The sequence below is a fragment of the Sarcophilus harrisii genome, chromosome 5 (assembly GCF_902635505.1).
Source record: "Sarcophilus harrisii chromosome 5, mSarHar1.11, whole genome shotgun sequence".
Taxonomy (NCBI): Eukaryota; Metazoa; Chordata; class Mammalia; order Dasyuromorphia; family Dasyuridae; genus Sarcophilus; species Sarcophilus harrisii.
The window spans coordinates 193,685,784-193,707,182 of NC_045430.1; the positions used below are offsets into that span (position 1 = coordinate 193,685,784).

General features: G+C 33.2%; 1 protein-coding gene across 3 annotated transcripts in view; it reads right to left on the minus strand.

The window, feature by feature from the left end:
- Positions 1-21,399, minus strand: part of TPK1 (thiamin pyrophosphokinase 1) — a 506,842-nt gene that overhangs the window by 254,566 nt on the left and 230,877 nt on the right. For all 3 annotated transcript variants that reach the window (XM_031939305.1, XM_031939306.1, XM_031939307.1), the window contains one exon: positions 7,140-7,212. In XM_031939305.1, the coding sequence (XP_031795165.1) occupies positions 7,140-7,212 (73 nt within the window). The remainder of the gene's footprint in view (positions 1-7,139; positions 7,213-21,399) is intronic.

Genomic DNA, 21,399 nt, shown 5'->3' on the forward strand with positions numbered 1-21,399 from the left:
CCCAATTGATAAGTGGTCAAAGGAGATCAAGACAATTTCCAGATGAAGAAACTAAAGCCTTTTATAGCAATTTAAAAAAAAAAAATTCTCTAAATCACTAGTGATTAAAGAAATGCAAATTAAAAAAAATAATAAAAAATTAAGGTACCACCATCTCATACCTATCAGAATGGCTAAAATGACAAGAAAAGATAATGATAAATGTTGGAGGGAATGTGGGAAAACTGGGACACTAATACATTGTTGGTGAAGTTGTGGACTGGTCCAACCATTCTGGAGACTGATTTGGAACTATGCCCAAAGTGCTATGAATTGTGCATATAACCTTTGATCCAGCAGTGTCTCTACTAGGTCTGTATACCAAAGAGATCATAATAGTGGGTAAAGGACTCTCATGTGCAAAAATGTAGCAGTTCTTTTTGTGGAAGCAAAGAATTGGAAAATGACTGGATTCTTATCAAATGAGGAATGGCTGAATAAGTTATCTATTACATGAAAGTAATAGAATCCTATTGTTATATAAGAAATGATGAACAGGCTGATTTCAGAAAAGTCTACAAAGGCTTACATGAACTGATGCTGAGTGAACCAAGAAGAACCAGGAACACACTATACACAGCAATTAAAAAACTGTATGATTATTAACCATGACAGACTTAGTTCTTCTCAGCAATTCAATGATCCAAAGCAATTCCAATAACTTTTGGATGGAAAATGTCATCCATATCTAGAGAGAGAAATATGGAAACTGAATGTGGATCAAAGCATACTATTTTCATCTTTTTCTTCTCTTTTCTTGTACAATTCTTCTAAACATATTTCCACATTTATTATGCTGTACAAAAAAAAATCAGATCAAAAGGGAAAAAAATTTAAAAAACAAGCAAACAAAAAACAACAAAAAGGCGAAAATACTATCCATATTCTGTCTCCATAGTTCTCTCTCTGGATGAGGATGGTTCTCTCCATCACAAGTCTATTGGAATTGCCTTGAATTACCTCATTGTTGAAAAGAACCAAGTCCATCGTGGTTGGGCATTACATAATTTTTTGGTGCTGTGTACAATGTTATCTTGGTTTTAGTCACTCAGTTCATATAAGAATTTCCAGGCTTTTCTGAAATCAGCCTGCTTATCGTTTTATATAGAACAATAATGGCATGGAATTATTGAGAAAACATGAGAAAGGATATATTCTGCACTCCTACTTCAAGAGAAAACATGTAGTTAGGAACTCTCTTCAGGAAGAGATCTATGGAGAAACAGAATAGAAGGCAAACATAGAGAAAACCAGTTTCTCAATATGTCCTTAATTTCCAGCTTGGCTCCTTAGAGACATAGGGGAATTTCCCCTCAGCTGCAATAATGACCTCTATGAAGTAAGCGGAGATACCTCATACCTAATGGAAGAACTCGTCAACTCAATATTTTCTCTCAGTAACTACAGGAAGTACTGGGAATATAGATATTAAAAAAAAAAAAAAAAATCCTGATCTCAAGGAGCTAAAAAGTATAATGGGAAAGACATAAGATGTATAACAATGACACAAGATAACTTATATTAAAAGGAGAAGAAAGGAATCTAGAAAAAATATTATTTTTTAATTTGTTAAGATCATGGAAGGCTTCAGAAAGAAGATGACACTTAATATGGATCTTGAAGGATTATATATTAAATTTCTATCTAATACAAGGTTATCTAGTTCAACCTCATATTTATAAAGAGGAAGAAATTGAGGAATGGAAGGTTAAATGTTAATACATAAAATGATACAGTTAGTAAATGGCAAATATATATATATGAAGTCTTGATTCTCTGATATCTAGGGTCTTGTTCAATTGTACTTTGCCAAAAAATCCTGCCTTGATATTCTCTTTACTTCTCATAAGCCAGAACTTTATTCTGAGAATTCATTCCCTGAACATCTTAGAGCTAAACTTTATTAGCTTTTCAAGATAAATGCTATTTTTCCTCCCACTGAGGAAATGAATTAAGTTAATTCTAGCTTGTATAGCATTTCTCCTCCTCTTTTTCCTCTTTCTTCTTCTCCTTTTTGTCATCATCATCATCATTATTAATTAATGTAGGTAAGAAGAGCAACTTATCTCGAAATAAAATATTCAGTCTAAACAAATAGAATTTTGAATTCTCCAAACACTTGGGCTTTTTATTCTCTTCTCATTTCCGTTTGTTTTTTAGAGGTTGCTTTACTAAGTTCTCTCTAGTATAAGAGGGAGAAAAAAGAGATGGTGGGAGCAAGAGGGAGAATCTGTTTGAAAGGGGGATGGTTTACCCTCCCATTTATGAAAGGGCATTTAGTCAGCTTAGGTCAAAGATAATGGCCTGAGGGAACTAGGTGTAATGGTCCATGGGGTTGTAATTATCATCATAATCACTGTTATTATTAGGAATAATAAAACCTACAAAATACCCATGGTGTGCAGAATATCACACATTATCTGTGTCTAAAACACAGCTTTTGCCCTCCATAAACAATCACCATTAGAAATCAAATCAGACAAACAAATTATACATTTTTTTTTTATGAAACACTGTGCTATGTTGTTTAGATCAGTTCTTTTGAAAACATTTTTGCGTGTGTATGTTTTTGAAATTGTTTTAGGAAAGAACACAAGTGATAGAGTTAGCCTGGACATTAAAATAATAATAATAATAACCCAAATGGCAATCTTTTTCTTTTATTTCATTAAATCCATAGTCTAACCACTGCTCTGCTCTGCTCCCTCCTTTGCATAAATCACCCACTCATTTCCAAGAGGGGACAGATAAGTCAAGTTTTAAAAAGATTTTCAACTTTCTCCCAAGTTGCAGCCTCCCCCACCCCCAGCTTCTGCTGTTTTCTCTCATCATGAATATATGATTAATAACTGTGTGTTTATAAAACTCTGCCTTGTAAGCAAAGCTGAGGGCTTTCCATCCAAAGGAGGCTGAGGTATGGAGTTAATGAGAAGTGAGACTGTGGGGAATGAGTAGGAACATGCCAATGTTAATGTAATTGAGCATGAATATCAAACACTGACAGGGGAACACTCTTCCTCTGCTGATGGAAAGCCAGATCAGCTGGTTAGCAGATGGAATATATGTAGAACAGGCTTCACAGCTATCCCCAGAACTGCCACATCACAGCAATCTAGATTTCACAACAACAGATCTTCTGGTTTCCCAAATGCAATCTTTTCCCTTCTCTTCTACTTAAAAACAAGAAAATATTCTTTCCTTTTCTTTCTACTTCTTTCAACCTTAATCGTATTTCTCCTTTTCACAACTCTAAGGAAAGAATAAGACTTTATAGGTTTCCATGAGACATATTTCTTTTGAACAGAGCAAGATCACTACAACCAGTTCTGTGCATAGTGAAAAGAAATGCATTTTCAGAAAAATATCGGCAAGGTGAAGCTGAAATGATTACTGCTTGAGTTCTGCTCTGGCCTTGGACACCAGGGAAACATTGAATGTTAAATATATAAATACTCTTTTATGCTATTACTTGCATTCCTTATTGCACCATGGATAGGATAACAATAAGGTCAGGGATCACTGGGAATTCTGCAAAGCATCATGGATGAAATGATCTCTTCAGGGATTTGTAACTAATGATGGTTTTCCAGTTCCAGAAAACAGATGCCCAGGGGTCTCAGGTTCATATGAATATTAAAGTATAAACTCTCTAATAAAAGATCACAATTCCTAAGGAAAATGACAACTTTAGCTCTAAACCATGAAGATAATGAAGTGTGGTTTAGTCAGTAGCAGCCCATGAGAAGGAAACAGAAAAAACAGAGTAAGAGGATCTGAGTTCAAAACCTATCTTTGAAACTTATTATCTAGGAGAGTCTGGGCAGTCAATCAATTAAACTTATTTAGCAGGATACCAGATTTAGTTTGGGTCATAAAATTAACATGCCATTTTTCCTGAGTTCCTGTCAAAGAATCAAGGGTCTGAGGTGATGAGGATGAAACTTGAAAAATCTGAGTCTAGTTACCCTAGACTCACCATGGCAAGATCATAAGAAGGATGCCATGTTACCTAGATAAGTATGAAGTGCTAGAAATAGTAATGAGAGTGAGGAATGAGGTTAAGAGGACTACTCTAAACAGAGTACATTTATTAAGTGCTTATTTTACTAAATGTCTATTATTTACCAAATACAGAAACAAGCAATGGAAATACACAGGTAAATGCTCCCATTGTAATGGAAGAGACAGCATGTAAATAATTAAATAGAGAGAGAGATAGGGGAGACATGGAAGAGGAGGAAGAGAAAAAGGTGGGGGGGAGAGGAGAAGCACACACACAGAGACACAGAGAAACAGAGACACACAGAGAGAGGGAAGAGGGGGGGAGGAGGGAGTGTGTGTGTGAGTGTGTGTGTGTGTGTGTGTGTGTGTGTGTGTGTGTGTGTAGATAGAAGGAAATTTCACAGCAAAAGGTATTAGAAGCTGAGAAAGAAGGTGGAACTTCAGGAGAGTCTTGAAGGCATCTTGAAGGAAGCTAAAAGATAGGGCTGGAGAGGGAAAATATGTAAGTCATGGAGGACAACCAATCCACAGCCACAGAGCCTGGAATTGGAATGTTTGTCTGAGGAAAGGCATGTGGATCAATTGCGTGTAGGGCAAAGAAAAATATAAAATGACCCAAAAGATTTGGAAGAGGATAGATTGCTTTTAACTCAATCCTGGAGTTAATATGGAGGCACTGGAGGTCACTGGGTAGTAGTATAGCCTGCTTATAGCAAATAGGGCCCACTCCACTATGTTCTGTGATCTTGGTTTTATGTTATACAAAAACAAAAACATTTACCAATGGGCCTGTTTTCAGGAGGAGCTTGGAATCACTCAAGGATTTTTGTCCTTCCTTAAAGACAATCCAATTCACCCTCTTTAATGCTTGCTTGTCCATTTTTACTTTTACAGTATATACATATATGTGCTTGTATAATACATGTATATATAGTAAATATATAGCTATATTTCTCCATATCTATATATAGAGTGATATATATATACATATATATGGATTAGATTTATAACTTGTCCATCTAATTGCACATTATAAACTTATATCGCTTTTAGGCAAGATAGAAATGGCACAAAGGGGAACCAAGATGATAAAGGAATATAGTTATTCATTCTAGTGTGAAAAGAGATTTGTGATAAACAATGATGCAATTATGAAAACACTGAGGATAAAATTCACAAGAAATCTGAAACAGACTAAGAGCCTAAAGTAAGATGTCCAGAAAGGCAAATTGAGAGAATATGAACAGCTACCAATCTAAAGGCATAATTTCTCATCAGTGCAAAGTCTTTATGAAACTTATGGATACATGAACCAAAGGTATCTTCAGGGAAAGAATTATGAAGAAAAAAGTTTTCACAAGCATCTTTTCCAGTGGACATTTTTATCATCTTGTGATTTACTGAAAGTTGTGGAGGATACAAGATCCTATTCATTTGGTTTCCACCCTTCAGCTGCTGCTGATTCATGTTAATTTTTTACTTGCTCCATTCTCCAAAACATAGTTCTTCTGATTGAAATATGAGCTCTCTAAGGGCAGGAGCTACTTCACTTTCATTTTTGAAATCTCAGCACTAAGCCTCTTGCTTGGCAAGTGTTTAATAAATGAATTTTCACTTATTCACTCATTACTGTTTCCTGATAATGAACAAAGGTATTTGATCCAGTAGAGCAGTGTCTTTGTTAAAATAAGTATCTACTAAGTACCTATAATTTATAAAATGCTGCATAAGGTACCAAGGATACAGATATAAAAGAATTTTCAGGGAAGGGTATTACATATATTAGCATATATGTAATACATGCATGCATATATAGGATAAGGGACAGGGGTAAGTGGCACAGGGCATAGAATGCTAGGCCTAAAGTCTGAAAGACTCATCTTCCTGAGTTCAAATCTAGTCTCAGATAATGTGTGATTCTGAGCAAGTCACTTAATTCTGCTTGCCTCTATTTCTTCATCTGTAAAATGAGCTAGAAAGTTAAATGGCAAACTATTCTGGTATCTTCACAAGAAAACCTCAGATGAGGTCAGATAGGATGAACAATGACTGAACCACAGTAACAATATAAAATAAATACACAGGGAAAGAGCACTAATAGGGTAATCAGAAAATTTTGTGTAAGATAGTCTTTTTGGTCAAGACACAGCTCAAGCACTGACTTTAAGAGGGGGAGGTAAAGAGATACAGGGTTGGCAAGCCAGGAGGCTGGCAAGGTAGCATGGATACAGAATGTGCAGGGAAGAAAAAAGTATATATTTTATCCTACAAGCAATAGATTATATAACTGGAGTTTCATGAGTAGGACACGATCATATCTGTACTTATTAAAAATCATAATGGCAGCTATGAGAAAGACACATTAGAGTGGGGAAAAATCTGAAGTAGGAAAACCAATTAGGAGGCTACTGCAATAATCTATACTTGACATGAGGGCCTGAACTAAACCGGTGGATGTGTGAATAAACCAAAGAGATCAGATATCAGAGACATGGTGGTGACAGAAATAGCAAGATTTGCCAGTTGCATGGATTTTCGGACTGAAGCAACAGAAAGAAAGCAGGACAATGTTACAAACTTGAGTAATTGGAAGAACAATAAAATCTTCAACAAAAAGAGAGAAGTTTGAAAGAAGAGTGTGTTGGGGAAGAAGGCAATCACTGTTATTTTTCCCTTCCAACAAGATATTCCCCACCAAGACATCAAAATCATTTCAAGTTTCTTTCAAAGTATTTGTAATAGAAACAACCCTGTTTTCTCTAATCAAAAAAATGAGACAAGGCATAAAACAGAGAAAATCAAACAAACAATTTGTCAGACCAATCAGCCCACAAGCTTTATAAATTAAATAATGAAGAAATAAATACACAAATAAGTAATGAAGAAATAAATGGATGAATAGAGACACAGGAAGAAAATTAAAAATTATATTAAGGACTTTTTATATTTCCTCCAAAGTCAAATATACTATTTCCCAACTAATTCTCAATTAGAAGGAAACACTCGCCCACCTTTACTCTTCAAAAAAGGAACAAAAGGAAAAAAAAAGTATTTCATACAGAGATAGCTCTTTAAAATAAGAAAAATTTCCAATTTACCTTGACTTTGTAGTATTCTTTGACTTCAGGCCTAATAGAATCAAAATCTCCACTGATGTACTCTGGTAAGAAGCTGAAAGAAAGATGGCTCTTGTAAATAAACCAATTATGGTTTGTTCTTTGCTTGACTTTTAAGTTGAGATTGTAGGGAACCGCTGTGCTTTGGGGATGAGGAGGGAGTATAACTCACCAGAAACTATTTTTCTCACTGATATAAGACCTTATAATTTGCACTGAGTTTGGATCTAATATAATTGACAGTACTTTGTATTCTAAGGCTGTCTCCATGAGAACGAAAATGATTCGAATGCTTCACAAATTCATTCAAATAGCTAGTCAGTATTGCATAGATTGTACAAGAAAGAGTTATGATTTCATTTTAAAAACATTTTTATAACAATAAGGTTTGTAGAGTCCTTTAGTAACATCTCCATTTTCTGAAACCACAAACACCATCAAGGCAAGTCCACCTTGGTGGAATAAACTGAGGTTGGAATGTCCTATTCAAAGACCATTCCAATTCTCATAAAGATGATCATTTTGATTATTTTGAATTTCACTTATTTCCATCCTAGTGATTTGTTTCAGCTGGATTATGTGGTTGTGACTGAATACTCTGAACAAAAATAACAAATAGCAAAAATAAACAATCTTCAGTTTTTTTTGTTTTCTCATTTAATCTTATTTCTATATAAGTGCTGGTAAAAAAAAAAAAAGGCATATTCTAACCTCTAAAAATCAAATGTTCTTATAATTTAATGTCTCTTGAACAAATTTTGGATCATAGTTTGTGTTAATTCTTCTGATTTATTCTGAAATCAATCTAATTCTTTGGAGTTCTGCTGGAATTCTCCACTTTGTAGACTAATTAATTATTTCACAGTAAGAAAAAGACAATAACCACCACTTAAGTTGGATATCTCTGAAAGTTTGTAAAGGTCAAGTCCAGCAATCAATCCTTTCCTGAGATAATCCATCTTGATTATTTTCTCAACATTGATATATCTTTACTAGAGGTAAGCAGAATTCAGTCTTTTTAAATAGGTGGCAATCAGCTGTTCCCACTGGATATAAAGGTAGGCAGTATTTTTTTTTTTTTTTTAGTATTTTTTTAAAAAACTAATGTGTGTCTATAGAAATAATTTACAAATTTATCAAATATTTTATCTCTGATGGCACATTATGTTTCAAAATGGAAACCCAAACTTAATATATGAAATGGGGGAGGATTATATTTCAAGAAATTAAAAAACATGCTCTCTTTTCTTCAGTCTTGCTATAGAATACCTCAAATAATCATTTCACCTTTTCTGGTAGTGGAAATTAGGAATCAGTTCTAGTTGATTGTTTGGATGATATACTGAACTATGTAAATTTGACATTTAGTTTCGTTTCCCTTTATTCATAATTGCAAATGTGAACTGTTGAAAGAACATAGGAGCTGGCCTAAGATTTGCATTCACATCAATATCTGCTAGACACAGAGCTATGATTAAGTCATTTAAATTCTCAATACCTTAGTTTCCTCATCTGCAAAATAACAATAATAGTTGCACTAAAAGATTTGTCCAACTAGAAAAATGAAAGGGCTTCATAAACCATGAAAACAATATATAAATGTGAATTTTTAACATGTCAATGGATTTGTGATTTCATCGATGTAGAATGCTGACTCCCCACTAATACAGAATGTAACTCAACTACCCCTTAATCAACTCAACTCTCACATTCTTCTCCTAAATAATTTTTGTCCCTAACTCTTCATAAATCTTCTATAGCAATTCTATTCAATGTCCTGGAAGTTTTCTGTTATATCTGGGATTCTTAATCCCCCTCCCCCTTTTGTTTGTATCCTAGAAAACTTGGAAGTATGAGGAATCCTATGGGCGCCTTCTCAGAATTTTATTTTAAACAAGTTTTCATTGATGTTTTCTGTTTTTTTTTACATCATAATAGTTTTTCCCCAGGAAACATCTTTCTTCCTCCCAGAGAAGCATTTCATATAACAAATAACATCTTTTTATTTTTATTTTTTTTATCAAAACATATGCATGGATAATTTTTTCAACATTGAATCTTGCATAGCCTTATGTTCTGAAATTTCCTCTCCTTCCTCCTAACCCATTTACCAGATGTCAAACAATTCAATATATGTTATACATGTTAAAATATATGTTAAATCCAATATACATCAACATATTTATACAATTATCTTGCTGCACAAGAAAAACCAGATCAAAAAGGAAAGAAAATGAATAAGAAAACAAAATGCAAGCAAACAACAACAAAAAGCATGAGAATGTTATGTTATGATCCACACTCAGTTCCCACAGTCCTCTCTTTGGGTGTAGATGGCTCTCTTCATCATAAGATCACTGAAACTGGCCTCAATCAGCTTTGTTGGAAAGAGTCACAACCATCAGAATCAATCATTCGTATAATGCTGTTGTTGCCATATACAATGATCACCTGATTCTGCTCATTTCACGTACCTTCAGTTCATGTAGATCTCTCCAAATATCTCTAAAATCATCCTGCTGATAGTTCTTATAGAACAATAATATTCCATAACATTCAGATACCATAATTTATTCAGCCATTCTCCAATTGATGGGAATCCACTCAGTTTCCAATTTCTGGCTACTACAAAAAGGGCTACCACAAACATTTTTGCACATGTGGGTCCCTTTTCCTCCTTTAAGATTTCTTTGAGATATAGGCCCAATAGAAGCACTACTGGATCAAAGGGTATGCACAGTTTGATAATTTTTTGAGCATAGAAATAACATCTTTTTTAAAAGGTAAAATTTTTTAAAAATGGGAATAAAAAGAGGAAAAAATCAGCACATGGATCAATATGATGAAAAAACCCATGGAAAATATAGGACATCTCTGGATTTCACCTCCAGAAAGGGGGTAAAATAAAATAAAGATGATTCCAAAGGAAAGATAAATTTTGTAGAAGTACAGTTAACAAAAACTTGTTCTTTTGTTTGTTTTAAAATACGTTCATAGTAGTTTGGAACTATGCTCAAAAAGTTATCAAACTGTGCATACCCTTTGATCCAGCAGTGTTACTACTGGGCTTATATTCCCAAAGAGATTATAAAAAAGGGAAAGGGACCTGTATGTGCACGAATGTTTGTGGCAGCCCTTTTTGTAGTGGCTAGAAACTGGAAACTGAATGGATGTCCATCAGTTGGAGAATGGCTGAATAAATTGTGGTATATGAATATTATGGAATATTACTGTTCTGTAAGAAATGACCTACAGGATGATTTCAGAAAGGCCTGGAGAGACTTACACGAACTGATGCTGAGTGAAATGAGCAGGACCAAGAGATCATTATATACTTCAACAACAATACTACATGATGACCAGTTCTGATGGACCTGGCCATCCTCAGCAACGAGATAAACCAAATCATTTCCAATGGAGCAGTATTGAACTGAACCAACTATGCCCACAGAAAGAACTTTGGGAGATAACTAAAAACCATTACATTGAATTCCCAATCCCTATAGTTATGCACACCTGCATTTTTGATTTCCTTCACAAGCTAATTGTACAATAATTCAGAGTCTGATTCTTTTTGTACAGCAAAATAATGTTTTGGTCATGTATACTTATTGTGTATCTAAGTTATATTTTAATATATTTTAACATCTACTGGTCATCCTGACATTTAGGGGAGGGGGTGGGGGGGGTAAGAGGTGAAAAATTGGAACAAGAGGTTTGGCAATTGTTAATGCTGTAAAGTTACCTATGTATATATCCTGTAAATAAAAGGCTATTAAATAAAAAAAATTAAAAAAAAAAAAAAAAAAGAAAAATTGGAGCAAGAGGTTTGGCAATTGTTAACACTGTAAAGTTATCCATGCATATAACCTGTAAATAAAAGGCTATTAAATTAAAAAAATAAATAAATAAAATAAAATAAAATACGTTCATAGACTTTAGGGTAAGACCCTGTGTTCTATATCTTTTAATATGTTGTACATATTTCTGTAATATTTGGTGTGTCCATCTATTAATCTTCGTTCTTCAGATGATGAGAGTAGTGCCTTTCCCAATGGTACAAATCATTTGCCTTATCCCAAAAATTCAATTCAAGACATTACTTTAAAAAGTTTCAAATATATTTATAGCTTGGTTTCTTCATAATGTTCAATATTTTCAAAACCATCTCTCAAATTTTCAATTACAGTCCATTTTCAACTTTCACAGGGCACGCAAATCAAAAAATGTAAATGTTGCTAATAATGAACATATGGAAAATAGGACATTAGGTTCTTATAACTATAAAAAAACCTATAATCTTTATTTAGAGATTACTAAAAACATACTTGTCTGCATATAATTCTTTATTGCTAAACATTAATTCTGATAATATGCACTTTTCCTACACAGTAATTATGATATTACCCATAAAAGGTAATACACAAAATAAAATTGGTAACATGCAAAACATTTTTTCTTGCTAGTAATTCTGTAGAATTTTGTGACCTTTTAGCTAATACCTCAAAAAACACTGATAATGTTTACTTTTCATAACATGCAGAATCTACAATATCAAAAATGGAAATATTTGACTAGATGTCCTCCCATGTCTCATTCAGCTCTGGGAACTACAATCCTATAATCATCAATTTATAGAGAATGCACTTTACTTGCTATTCACTGAAATATTGAATTGTCAAGACAAGAACTTTAGGTTCTAACCTAAAGTATTTATATATGATTCTAAAATTATCATTTTGATTTTCCAAAGATTGCTGATCTACTCTCCCCCCCAAAAAATAAATCATAGATTAAACCAGGAACAATTGTAGAAGAGAAAGGATTTGCTCTGAAAACATTCACCCTTTTACATATAAGACAAAGATCTAAACTCTGGCTTCCTGAACTGGTTGCCAGTCATGAATGCTATTTTTAGCTTCAGAGTCAATGCCTTATATTCCCTTTTTATATAACTTTCAAAAGATGACTAATTAAAAGACAAAATGAAAATCCATTTAATTTGGCTTTCATGGTCAAAATGATTTAGTGCATTAGAAATTTGCTGAATAAGTGAAATATATTAATCTCTGATTTCCTTTGGTATATTACAATACTCCATTAGATATTCTATTTATATAGTCCAATAATGCTAATGGAAAGGGTCCACACCTGGGTCAAGGGACCTCTTTATAGATAGATTTTCATAGGATACATGAATGTGAACAGGGGAGAAAAACACAACTATAATTACATTTTCATGAACTTCCAATTTAAATTTAGTATTTTCTTCCATTTTTAATTGTTAATACAACAGTACATTATTCAGACAAGGCAGTTGTAAAAGGAATCACCAGATCATCAAAGACAATCATGGCATAAAACAAATTGAGAACTTTTAGAACTATGGAAAGTTTACTTTCCATATGGATTATGGAAAGAGGAGTTTGTTTCTGCTCTGAGGGATGATTGTTCTCTAATACTAGCATTCTGGTCTTGATGCCATCTGCATCATCAGGCTGGGATGTACTGGATCTAGAATGGTGTCTCCATCTATATGGAGAGTTGCTATAATATCAATGCTGGGAGGGAAAGGATTCCTAATTTGGACTTAATGAACATTGTTGATGGGCTACTGACAGCAGCAGATAGTGAACTGAGCATCACAGTCAAGAAAAATCTCAGTATTTCTACTGTCTCTTTATGCAACCTAAAGACAATCACAACCTTTTTTCTAGACCTCTAAGTTCATACCCCCTAAATGAAGGGGACATGTAGAAAGGTTCTAAATCCAAAATATGTGAACCTACTTTTAAAAAAATATATATTTTGAATGATTTATTTATAATTGTATGTAATTTACTTCATTCATTTAAAATATAATTCTGAAAAGGTATTCACAGGCTCCATCAAAATATCAAATGGATTTCTCATACAAAAAAGTTTAATAACTCCTGAAAAAGAGGACATTTAAGACTCAGTTATTCTGTTCGGTTCTGCACACATATATTGTATCCAAGATCTACTGTAATCTATTTAACATGTATAGGACTGCTTGCCATCTTTGGGGAGAGGACGAGGGAGGGAGGGGAAAAATCAGAACAGAAGTGAGTGCAAGGGATAATGTTGTAAAAAAATTACCCTGGCATAGGTTCTGTCAATAAAAAGTTATTTAATAAAAAAAATAAAATCAAATTAAAAAAGACTCTTATTAATTCTATAACATCTTTTACTTCACAGGAAAAGCACTGTGAAAATTACAAGTACTGCATGTATATGAGCTATGATCACAGCATGGAATGACATCCCATTTGCTGTGTGGCTTTAAGTTTGCACTAGTCTCAGAAGATATATATAAATATGTTGCATGCACAGGACCAATGCTACTTTTTCCATCAGTACTCCCCATGTAGGTTGGACCATCAATTTCTAAGTTCTTCAGTTCTGTATTGATCAATATCCTACCAAATCTAACTGTAATAGTCACACCAGTCATACTCCCAAGGAACTGATTACTTCAATACTGTTTGTTATAACCGAAATACTGGAATTTATTTTACACTTACTTCTTGGTATATATCCAACTTTATTCCAGTTCTAGCCAGCAGTCCCACTGTGGATAAACTAATTTCTCTATATCTAATTTATTTCTAATACTTACATGGATTCTAGAAGGTAGAGTTAGGAGTGTGCTGCAGTTTACAATTCCTTAAACTACAATATTTCTAATCTTATTCTTGTGTGCAGTTTGTTATTTAGGTAAGAGCCAAAGATAGCAACCCTATGAAGTAGATATTACAAATATAATTATTTCTATTCTATATCAGAAGAAACACCATATCAAAGAAGTGAATTGATTTATACATAATAATAGCACTAATTTTAGATTAGAAACTAGGAGTTCTAACTCAAAGTCTAATGTTCTTTTCACCAGAAGTGACAAACTCCCAAGTGCAACCAGAATCTGAAGGTAATTAGGAAATGGTTAACAAAATAAATAAAAAAATACAGTACAACACAGACAATATTAATTTGTGATTTTCTAACTCAATATGCAGCCAGCAGAAAACCATTTTGATTTATTTGGTACGAAGTATATTTCCTTTTCACTAACTCTCTTAGACAACTAGAAATATCATAATGAAAAGTATTAGGGGGAGAGAGAAGAAAGTAAGGGTGTTAAAAAAAAATAGCCCCAGAAAAAAACAGGCTTAGGTTAATATTAAGTCTTGTTTCATCATCCAGGCCAATCAGCCAATGTAACTCAATGTAAAACAATGAGAAGGGAAACTGATGGAGACTTTCCCAGAGTATGTCCTCTTTAAATTTGATTTAACTTAAAATTTTCATTAAGTAACTAGAATCAATATATAACAGCAATATAAACTATTTTACAAAAAAGGACATTTATATAGTGTGCCTTTAAGCTTACAAAACTTACAAAGCTTACAAAACACAATACATATTATTTCACTTGATCTTTATAATAAATATTTCAAGTATCATTATTTCCTTTGTATTAATTTGTTTGTTTATTTGTTGAAGTTGGGTATCCATGTCAAGAAGTGACCAAGTCAGAAGTGCTAAAGGCACTGTTAGATAGATCCTGATGAAGATCTTCATCAGTTCTTGGACATGGTCAAGTTCAACTTTCCCTATACAATTTGTTAATACTCTATCTACTCTTGGAGTACCATATTATCACTGGATTAAGCACAGACGCAAATTTAACTTCTTCTCTAATGCAGATCAGAACCCCTCAATCTCAATCTCTTTAAGTAGCAGGAATTAGAGGTGTGTACCACAATGCCTAAAGATTGTTTCCATTTTATAGACAAAAACATCAATTAAGGCTGAATTAATTTGGTGACTGAATTACAACCTAGGTCTTTGACTCAGTCAAATGTTCTTTCCACTATCACAATGAGAATAAATCAACAAGAAACTTATTCTCTCTCATTGACTGGCTTACATCTAAAATAATTGGTCCATTTCCTTTCATACAAAGGAAAAGAGGCCAATATTAGTGTGCTCACCATGGCCTTCAAAATGTTACCTGCTGCTGCTATATTGAGTCATCCCACTATTTATTTGACAGACAAAAACTTAACATATCAACTAAGGACCACGTATAAAATTAATCATTTTTGTATGAACCCCACAAGAGTAGGAAGCTTGGAAATCACTTTTAAGATGTAAAAGAACATCTTAGTGTCTTTTAAAGAATAAACAAGAGAATTTTTTTTGATATACTTGATATCTAACAAAGTAATCTAACATCAAGGGCTTGGTCAGAACAATGTTCTGACTTATACTAACTTTTTAAAATAATCTCACTTCTCAAAACTGACAAATCAGCTCATGTCTGTGTCTAAACCTTCACTTCATTCACTCTGTCCAGATCTTTGTAGTCTGCTCAATTAAACTTTTATCATACAGTCATATTTATCAACTTGTCTTTTCATATACTATTCCTCCTATCTCTTTTTCCCTTGTATTCTTCACTTGAGACTTATTTATCTTTTCCTTCTACCAGTTGAAGACTAGCTGTGCCTTTGGCTAACTTTCTCTAATCTTATCAAATAGAATGCCAGAGATACACATTCTCCTATTCCAAAAATCTATTATAAAGTTTATGTGTTATGTACCAGGACCAACAACAACAAAAGAAAAATGTGGTATTACTGATAACAAATAACTAAGAATTAAAAAAATATAACACCCAGATTCTGAGGTTTTTCTTATTATTTAATTTAAATAGTAAAAGGACCTGAGGTGTGTGTATGTGTATCAATTTATCTCTATATAAAGAATTCCTTTATAACCAAGATTTCAAGCACAACCATCCATATGGTAAACTTCAGAAAATACAAGTTAGAGTTGCCCACTATAGTTTCAACAAAAGTTATAGGGCTAACTTCTTTACTGTCAGATTCCTAAAATTTAAAATACATTATAATTCAGTAATCCAGGGAATGCAATTGGGTCTGTCTTCATACACTACCTTCTCATTTGTGCAAAAATCCCTCAGATATTTGGAATCAACTTGACAAGTTTTCTAAATATTATATTGACTTTGACAATGACCAAACTAGAAACTAACAAGTAAAAGGCATAAAAAGCTAAATATCTGTTCTTATGGGCTATATTAAGTCTTGCAGAGAATACAATCTTTTTTTATTGGTGTAATTTTTTTTGAGTTCAGCAATAGAATTATTTTTTTCTCTACCCCTGTAAATTTTAAAGGAGTAATAATACAAATTCTAGCACATTATCATGTATTAAATTCTTCGAGAGAGAAAATAGATAGCTGAAAAACAATTAAAGTCCAGAAATGAGTGTTTACTTTTTACATATTTTGTTAGAATTTAATGTGTATCCTTTCCAAATTAATCTGGGATTCATACTTTAAACAAAGTATATGCCAAAAATACACCTGGTATGCATGCTGAGATGACTAAAATAATTACATCCTTTCTCATATGATATACTAACTTTTGAAAGTTCCTGCTATTTGCTTTTCGTCTCTGCAATTAAAAGACCATCTTCCTTTTTTGAGGTTCTTGTTGCCATGGATTTGGGCATTCTGAATAAGTATATATTCAGGGTGACACTTTCCAGATGTGTTTTATGTTGCAGTACTAATGACAGCTGATATAGAGGGGCTATTTTTGTAGCTGCCTGAGAAAATGATTACCCCACCCAAACCAGATTTATGAGAGAGCCGAATATTTTTGGGCTGACCATCTTTAAGTCACATTCCCATGTCCCACCCTGTATCAGTGGAAAAGATAATTATCTGCCTTCAAAAAGTACAGCACAAATTATATTTCCCCATATGATTATGGGAACTAATATTTAAAAAAATGAATTTGAAAAGATCTGAAACAAATTCATGAATGAAAAACTATGTATTATATTTGGATGACAAAAGGGAACAATCACATCATGTTACTGTAAAGTCATTAATATTCTATAGCCAAAGTAACATTATGAAACTCTGCTGTAATATCATTTGCACATTATAACATTTATAATGCAGTCATGCTTAACCTACTTCCTTGTAACATTATTTCATCAAGACACTTTTCACGGAGCCATTTAAGATCATTAGGAAATTTCATTCCTTTACAATCCCACCCTTTGGGAGTTGTGAACGAATCCAACCATTTTGGAGAGTAGTTTGGAACTATGCTCAAAAAGTTATCAAACTGTGCATACCCTTTGATCCAGCAGTGTTACTACTGGGCTTATATCCCAAAGAGATTATAAAGAAGGGAAAGGGACCTGTATGTGCACGAATGTTTGTGGCAGCCCTTTTTGTAGTGGCTAAAAACTGGAAATTGAATGGATGTCCATCAGTTGGAGAATGGCTGAATAAATTGTGGTATATGAATATTATGGAATATTGCTGTTCTGTAAGAAATGACCAACAGGATGATTTCAGAAAGGCCTGGAGAGACTTACATGAACTGATGCTGAGTGAAATGAGCAGGACCAGGAGATCATTATATACTTCAACAACAATACTATATGATGACCAGTTCTGATGGACCAGGCCATCCTCAGCAACGAGATAAACCAAATCATTTCCAATGGAGCAGTAATGAACTGAACCAGCTATGCCCAGAAAAAGAACTCTGGGAGATGACTAAAAACCATTACATTGAATTCCCAATCCCTATATTTATACACACCTGCATTTTTGATTCCTTTCACAAGCTAATTGTACAATATTTCAGAGTCTGATTCTTTTTGTACAGCAAAATAACGTTTTGGTCATGTATACTTATTGTGTATCTAATTTATATTTTAATATATTTAACACCTACTGGTCATCCTGCCATCTAGGGCAGGGGGTGGGGGGGGTAAGAGGTGAAAAATTGGAGCAAGAGGTTTGGCAATTGTTAATGCTGTAAAGTTACCCATGCATATATCCTGTAAATAAAAAGCTATTAAATAAATAAATAAAAACTAAGAGAAATAAAGCTTTTATCAGAGTAAAGAATAAAAAAAAAAAAAAAAAAAAAACACAATCCCACCCTTTGGAGATCAATATGACAAAAGGTCATCATGATCTCTTTCACAAACTATTTCTTGATCCCACTGTCAAATAAGTTTAATGGTCTTTTATAATGTAGAATTTCATGGGAAAGATGCTTTTCCACAATGTTATTTGTTTTTATTCTTAATTAATATTAAAGGATGATCTAAAGTGGTCTGAAAAAGTTTGATGGGGAAGAAAGATCTGGCTCTGAGTCTTATAATATTAATAATTCATTTCAGTATCAACAAATATCTGTTGTGTTTCCTATGTGCTAAACACTGAGAATACAAAGAAAGGCAGAAATACACTCCCTGCTCTCAAGGAGCTCATATTCTAAAAGGGGAGACAACACTTAAAGCACAATGTACATACAAGTTGTGTGTGTGTGTGTGTGTGTTTATATGTGTACATATGCATGTATGGTAAAACAATGGTAGTATTTCAGAAGATTTCATGTAAATGTGAATAAAGATAAGATAATAATAGAAGCAATAATGAAAGCATTTGAACTAATTTGGCTTCTACTTGTCAATGTGAGAATGCACAAATCACTTTATCTCTGGGTCTCAGTTTCCATCTCTATAAAATGATAGTAGATAAGATTAGACCTTAAGGTTCCCTCTAGTTCTAAATCTGTAATCCTATAATTCTAAGTGGACATAGTGGTGAAAATTCACAAAAACTTTGATATAAAAATAGCCCAGAATACAGAAAGAGACAAAATAGTAGCATAAGTAGATTGAGTCTGCAGATAAATTGAATGGTTATTAAGTTCCAAGGCATATATATATATATATATATATAGTTAAGAAAGACTCATTTCTGGACTCCAGCAAAAATTTTTAAATATCATTACTATTTCCTCAAATACCACATCAAAGAGTCCAAATGTCATACCTCCACTATCACAAAAGAAAAAAATCACTATTAAAAATGATAGCAATTCTGTTTCACTTTGTATCTATTTATCTTAGTTTTATTTACAAAAGACACCATGTTTATTTGGATCTTCTTTCTGCCAATCTTTTCAAAAACTCTTTTTAACTTTTTGATATGATATCATTTATAATCTTTCATCATCATTCTTTCTAGTTTTGACCAAATTAATTTTTATCGGAACTTTGCATTGCCCTGGTTGCCCATGTTTTTCTGACAAGCTAGAAGATTAAGAATTTTTCAGCTAAGCAAATTTTCTGGACTCTTTCAGTTACTTCATAGGGCTTACTAAAAAGTATAATAATTTGTGCATTTCTTATTTCTTAAAAAGGCAACCATACTTAAATAAATTCAATGAGAGTTGAAGTGGTAAGTAGTGCTTTATTATTTTCACATTTTATTTTAATTTTGTGTCTACTTTGGTTGCATCAGTCAATGATTTGGAAAAGCCGATTCTGAAATGAAACTCAAAACTAGCTACTTTTTTTCCTATATTTAATTTAATTATTTTCCCCATTTAGTATTCTATCAAAAACTTTTTAAGTTTCCTTTTGAAGAATGTATCCAAGATATACAAACGTTTTGTTTCTAGGTAGCATGAGTTTTTTCTCTTTCATTACTTGATTCAAAATGCTAATTTCCAACACAGGTTTGTCATTATTCTTTATTCTCATTTTTATACTGAAGTTACCCAGTACCAAAGTGACTTTACCAAAGAGGATCATGTTAGTTTCTTCCATAATTTCTTAATTTTTCCCTGCCCCAATTTTTTCCATGGATATTGGGGCAGTTATCTTTATGGTGATCTGCTTTTTAATGTTCAATATAACAAATTCAAAGCAAGATAACTAAGCATCCCATTGTTTAGGTACAAGATGAAAAACATTCTGTCAATTCATTTACCTAATTCTCTAAGGAGAATCTGTAAGTAGTAATTGCAGTAATCTGTGGCCTTTTCAAGTTCATCAGTTTCATTCATTAGCTAGAATGTCAAAGCAGATACCATTTAATGCCAGAGATGGAACACTGAAAAGAGTAAACAGTTCATTAATTTAATGTTTGTGGATATTCTTAAAGACTGAATGCTTCTTAGCACCTTTCAATTTATTTTCTGCAACCCCATCATAACTACTATAAGATGTGAAGGAAGCAAAACAAGACCCTAGATTATTTTGCATATCAGTCCATTTTGTGATTTATTATAACTGAAGTATATTCTAATGGCCAACTTCTCAGTGATGAACTTTGATTCTTTTAACTTGACTGTTCAACTTTTGAAATGCTATTTGGTTAACTATAGTACAATTTGATGTCCATCTCATCACAAATAATAGGTGTTCCTATCTATCAAAACACTATTGATCTTCTGGGGAAAGAGAGGTGAAAAAAAAAAATTCCCAAGCTTTGCTTTTGAGTGAAATCATTTATTAGCTTATTTGTACTACTGAGGTGGAGCTGATAGTACTTTTGGTTTTATTGGTACAATGAGAACTGTGCCTACTTTACTGAGAGCCCCATAGTCAGTAATGTTAGAGATAAAGCTAGAATTTCTGTCTTTCTGATTTTGAACCTAGATTTTTGTCCATTACAACCTGCTACCTCTTGTACTATCTTTCCAGAATTCCAGATTTCTCAATTGCCAATTATTTATCGTGTTGCTAATGTATAATTAATACCATGTATGTCCATTTATAAAATTTTCTACATTTATGCTCAGTTTATTAAATGCAGGTGTTTGGTGCAAGCTGCATCAGTGAAATTTATTGCATTGAGATAAATGGCAGTGTTAATGATGAGGTAATCATGAGATACACAAGTCTTCAGTAGTAAGTGAACATTGCTGTTATTGTTTCCAACTCCATTCCTCCCAAGGACTCCCTGGCATGTCTGGTAATCTCTGTCTACTCTAACATTACAGTCACACAGAATTATAAGTTTGTCTTCTTTTGGCACACTGATGATAAGGTTCTCCAGATCTTCATGGATTCTTCTTTGACCTCCTCAGGGTTTGTCATAGTAGGAACCGAGGCAATGATGATAGTAGCATGGTATTTTCCTGCAAGTGGCAATTGAAGTGTCATGAGTCTGTCATTCAATCCCTTTGGTGGGCTTATAGAATGGATTAGTTTTGATGGCAAAACCTATACCAGTTTCCCTTCATTGCTGTCATTCCAGAAAAATGTGTATCTAACTCTGACTTCAGTAAGCCAATCTTCACGAGCCAGCCTTGTTTCACTTAGGGCTACTATTTAGATGTGATACCTGCTGAATTCTCTTGCA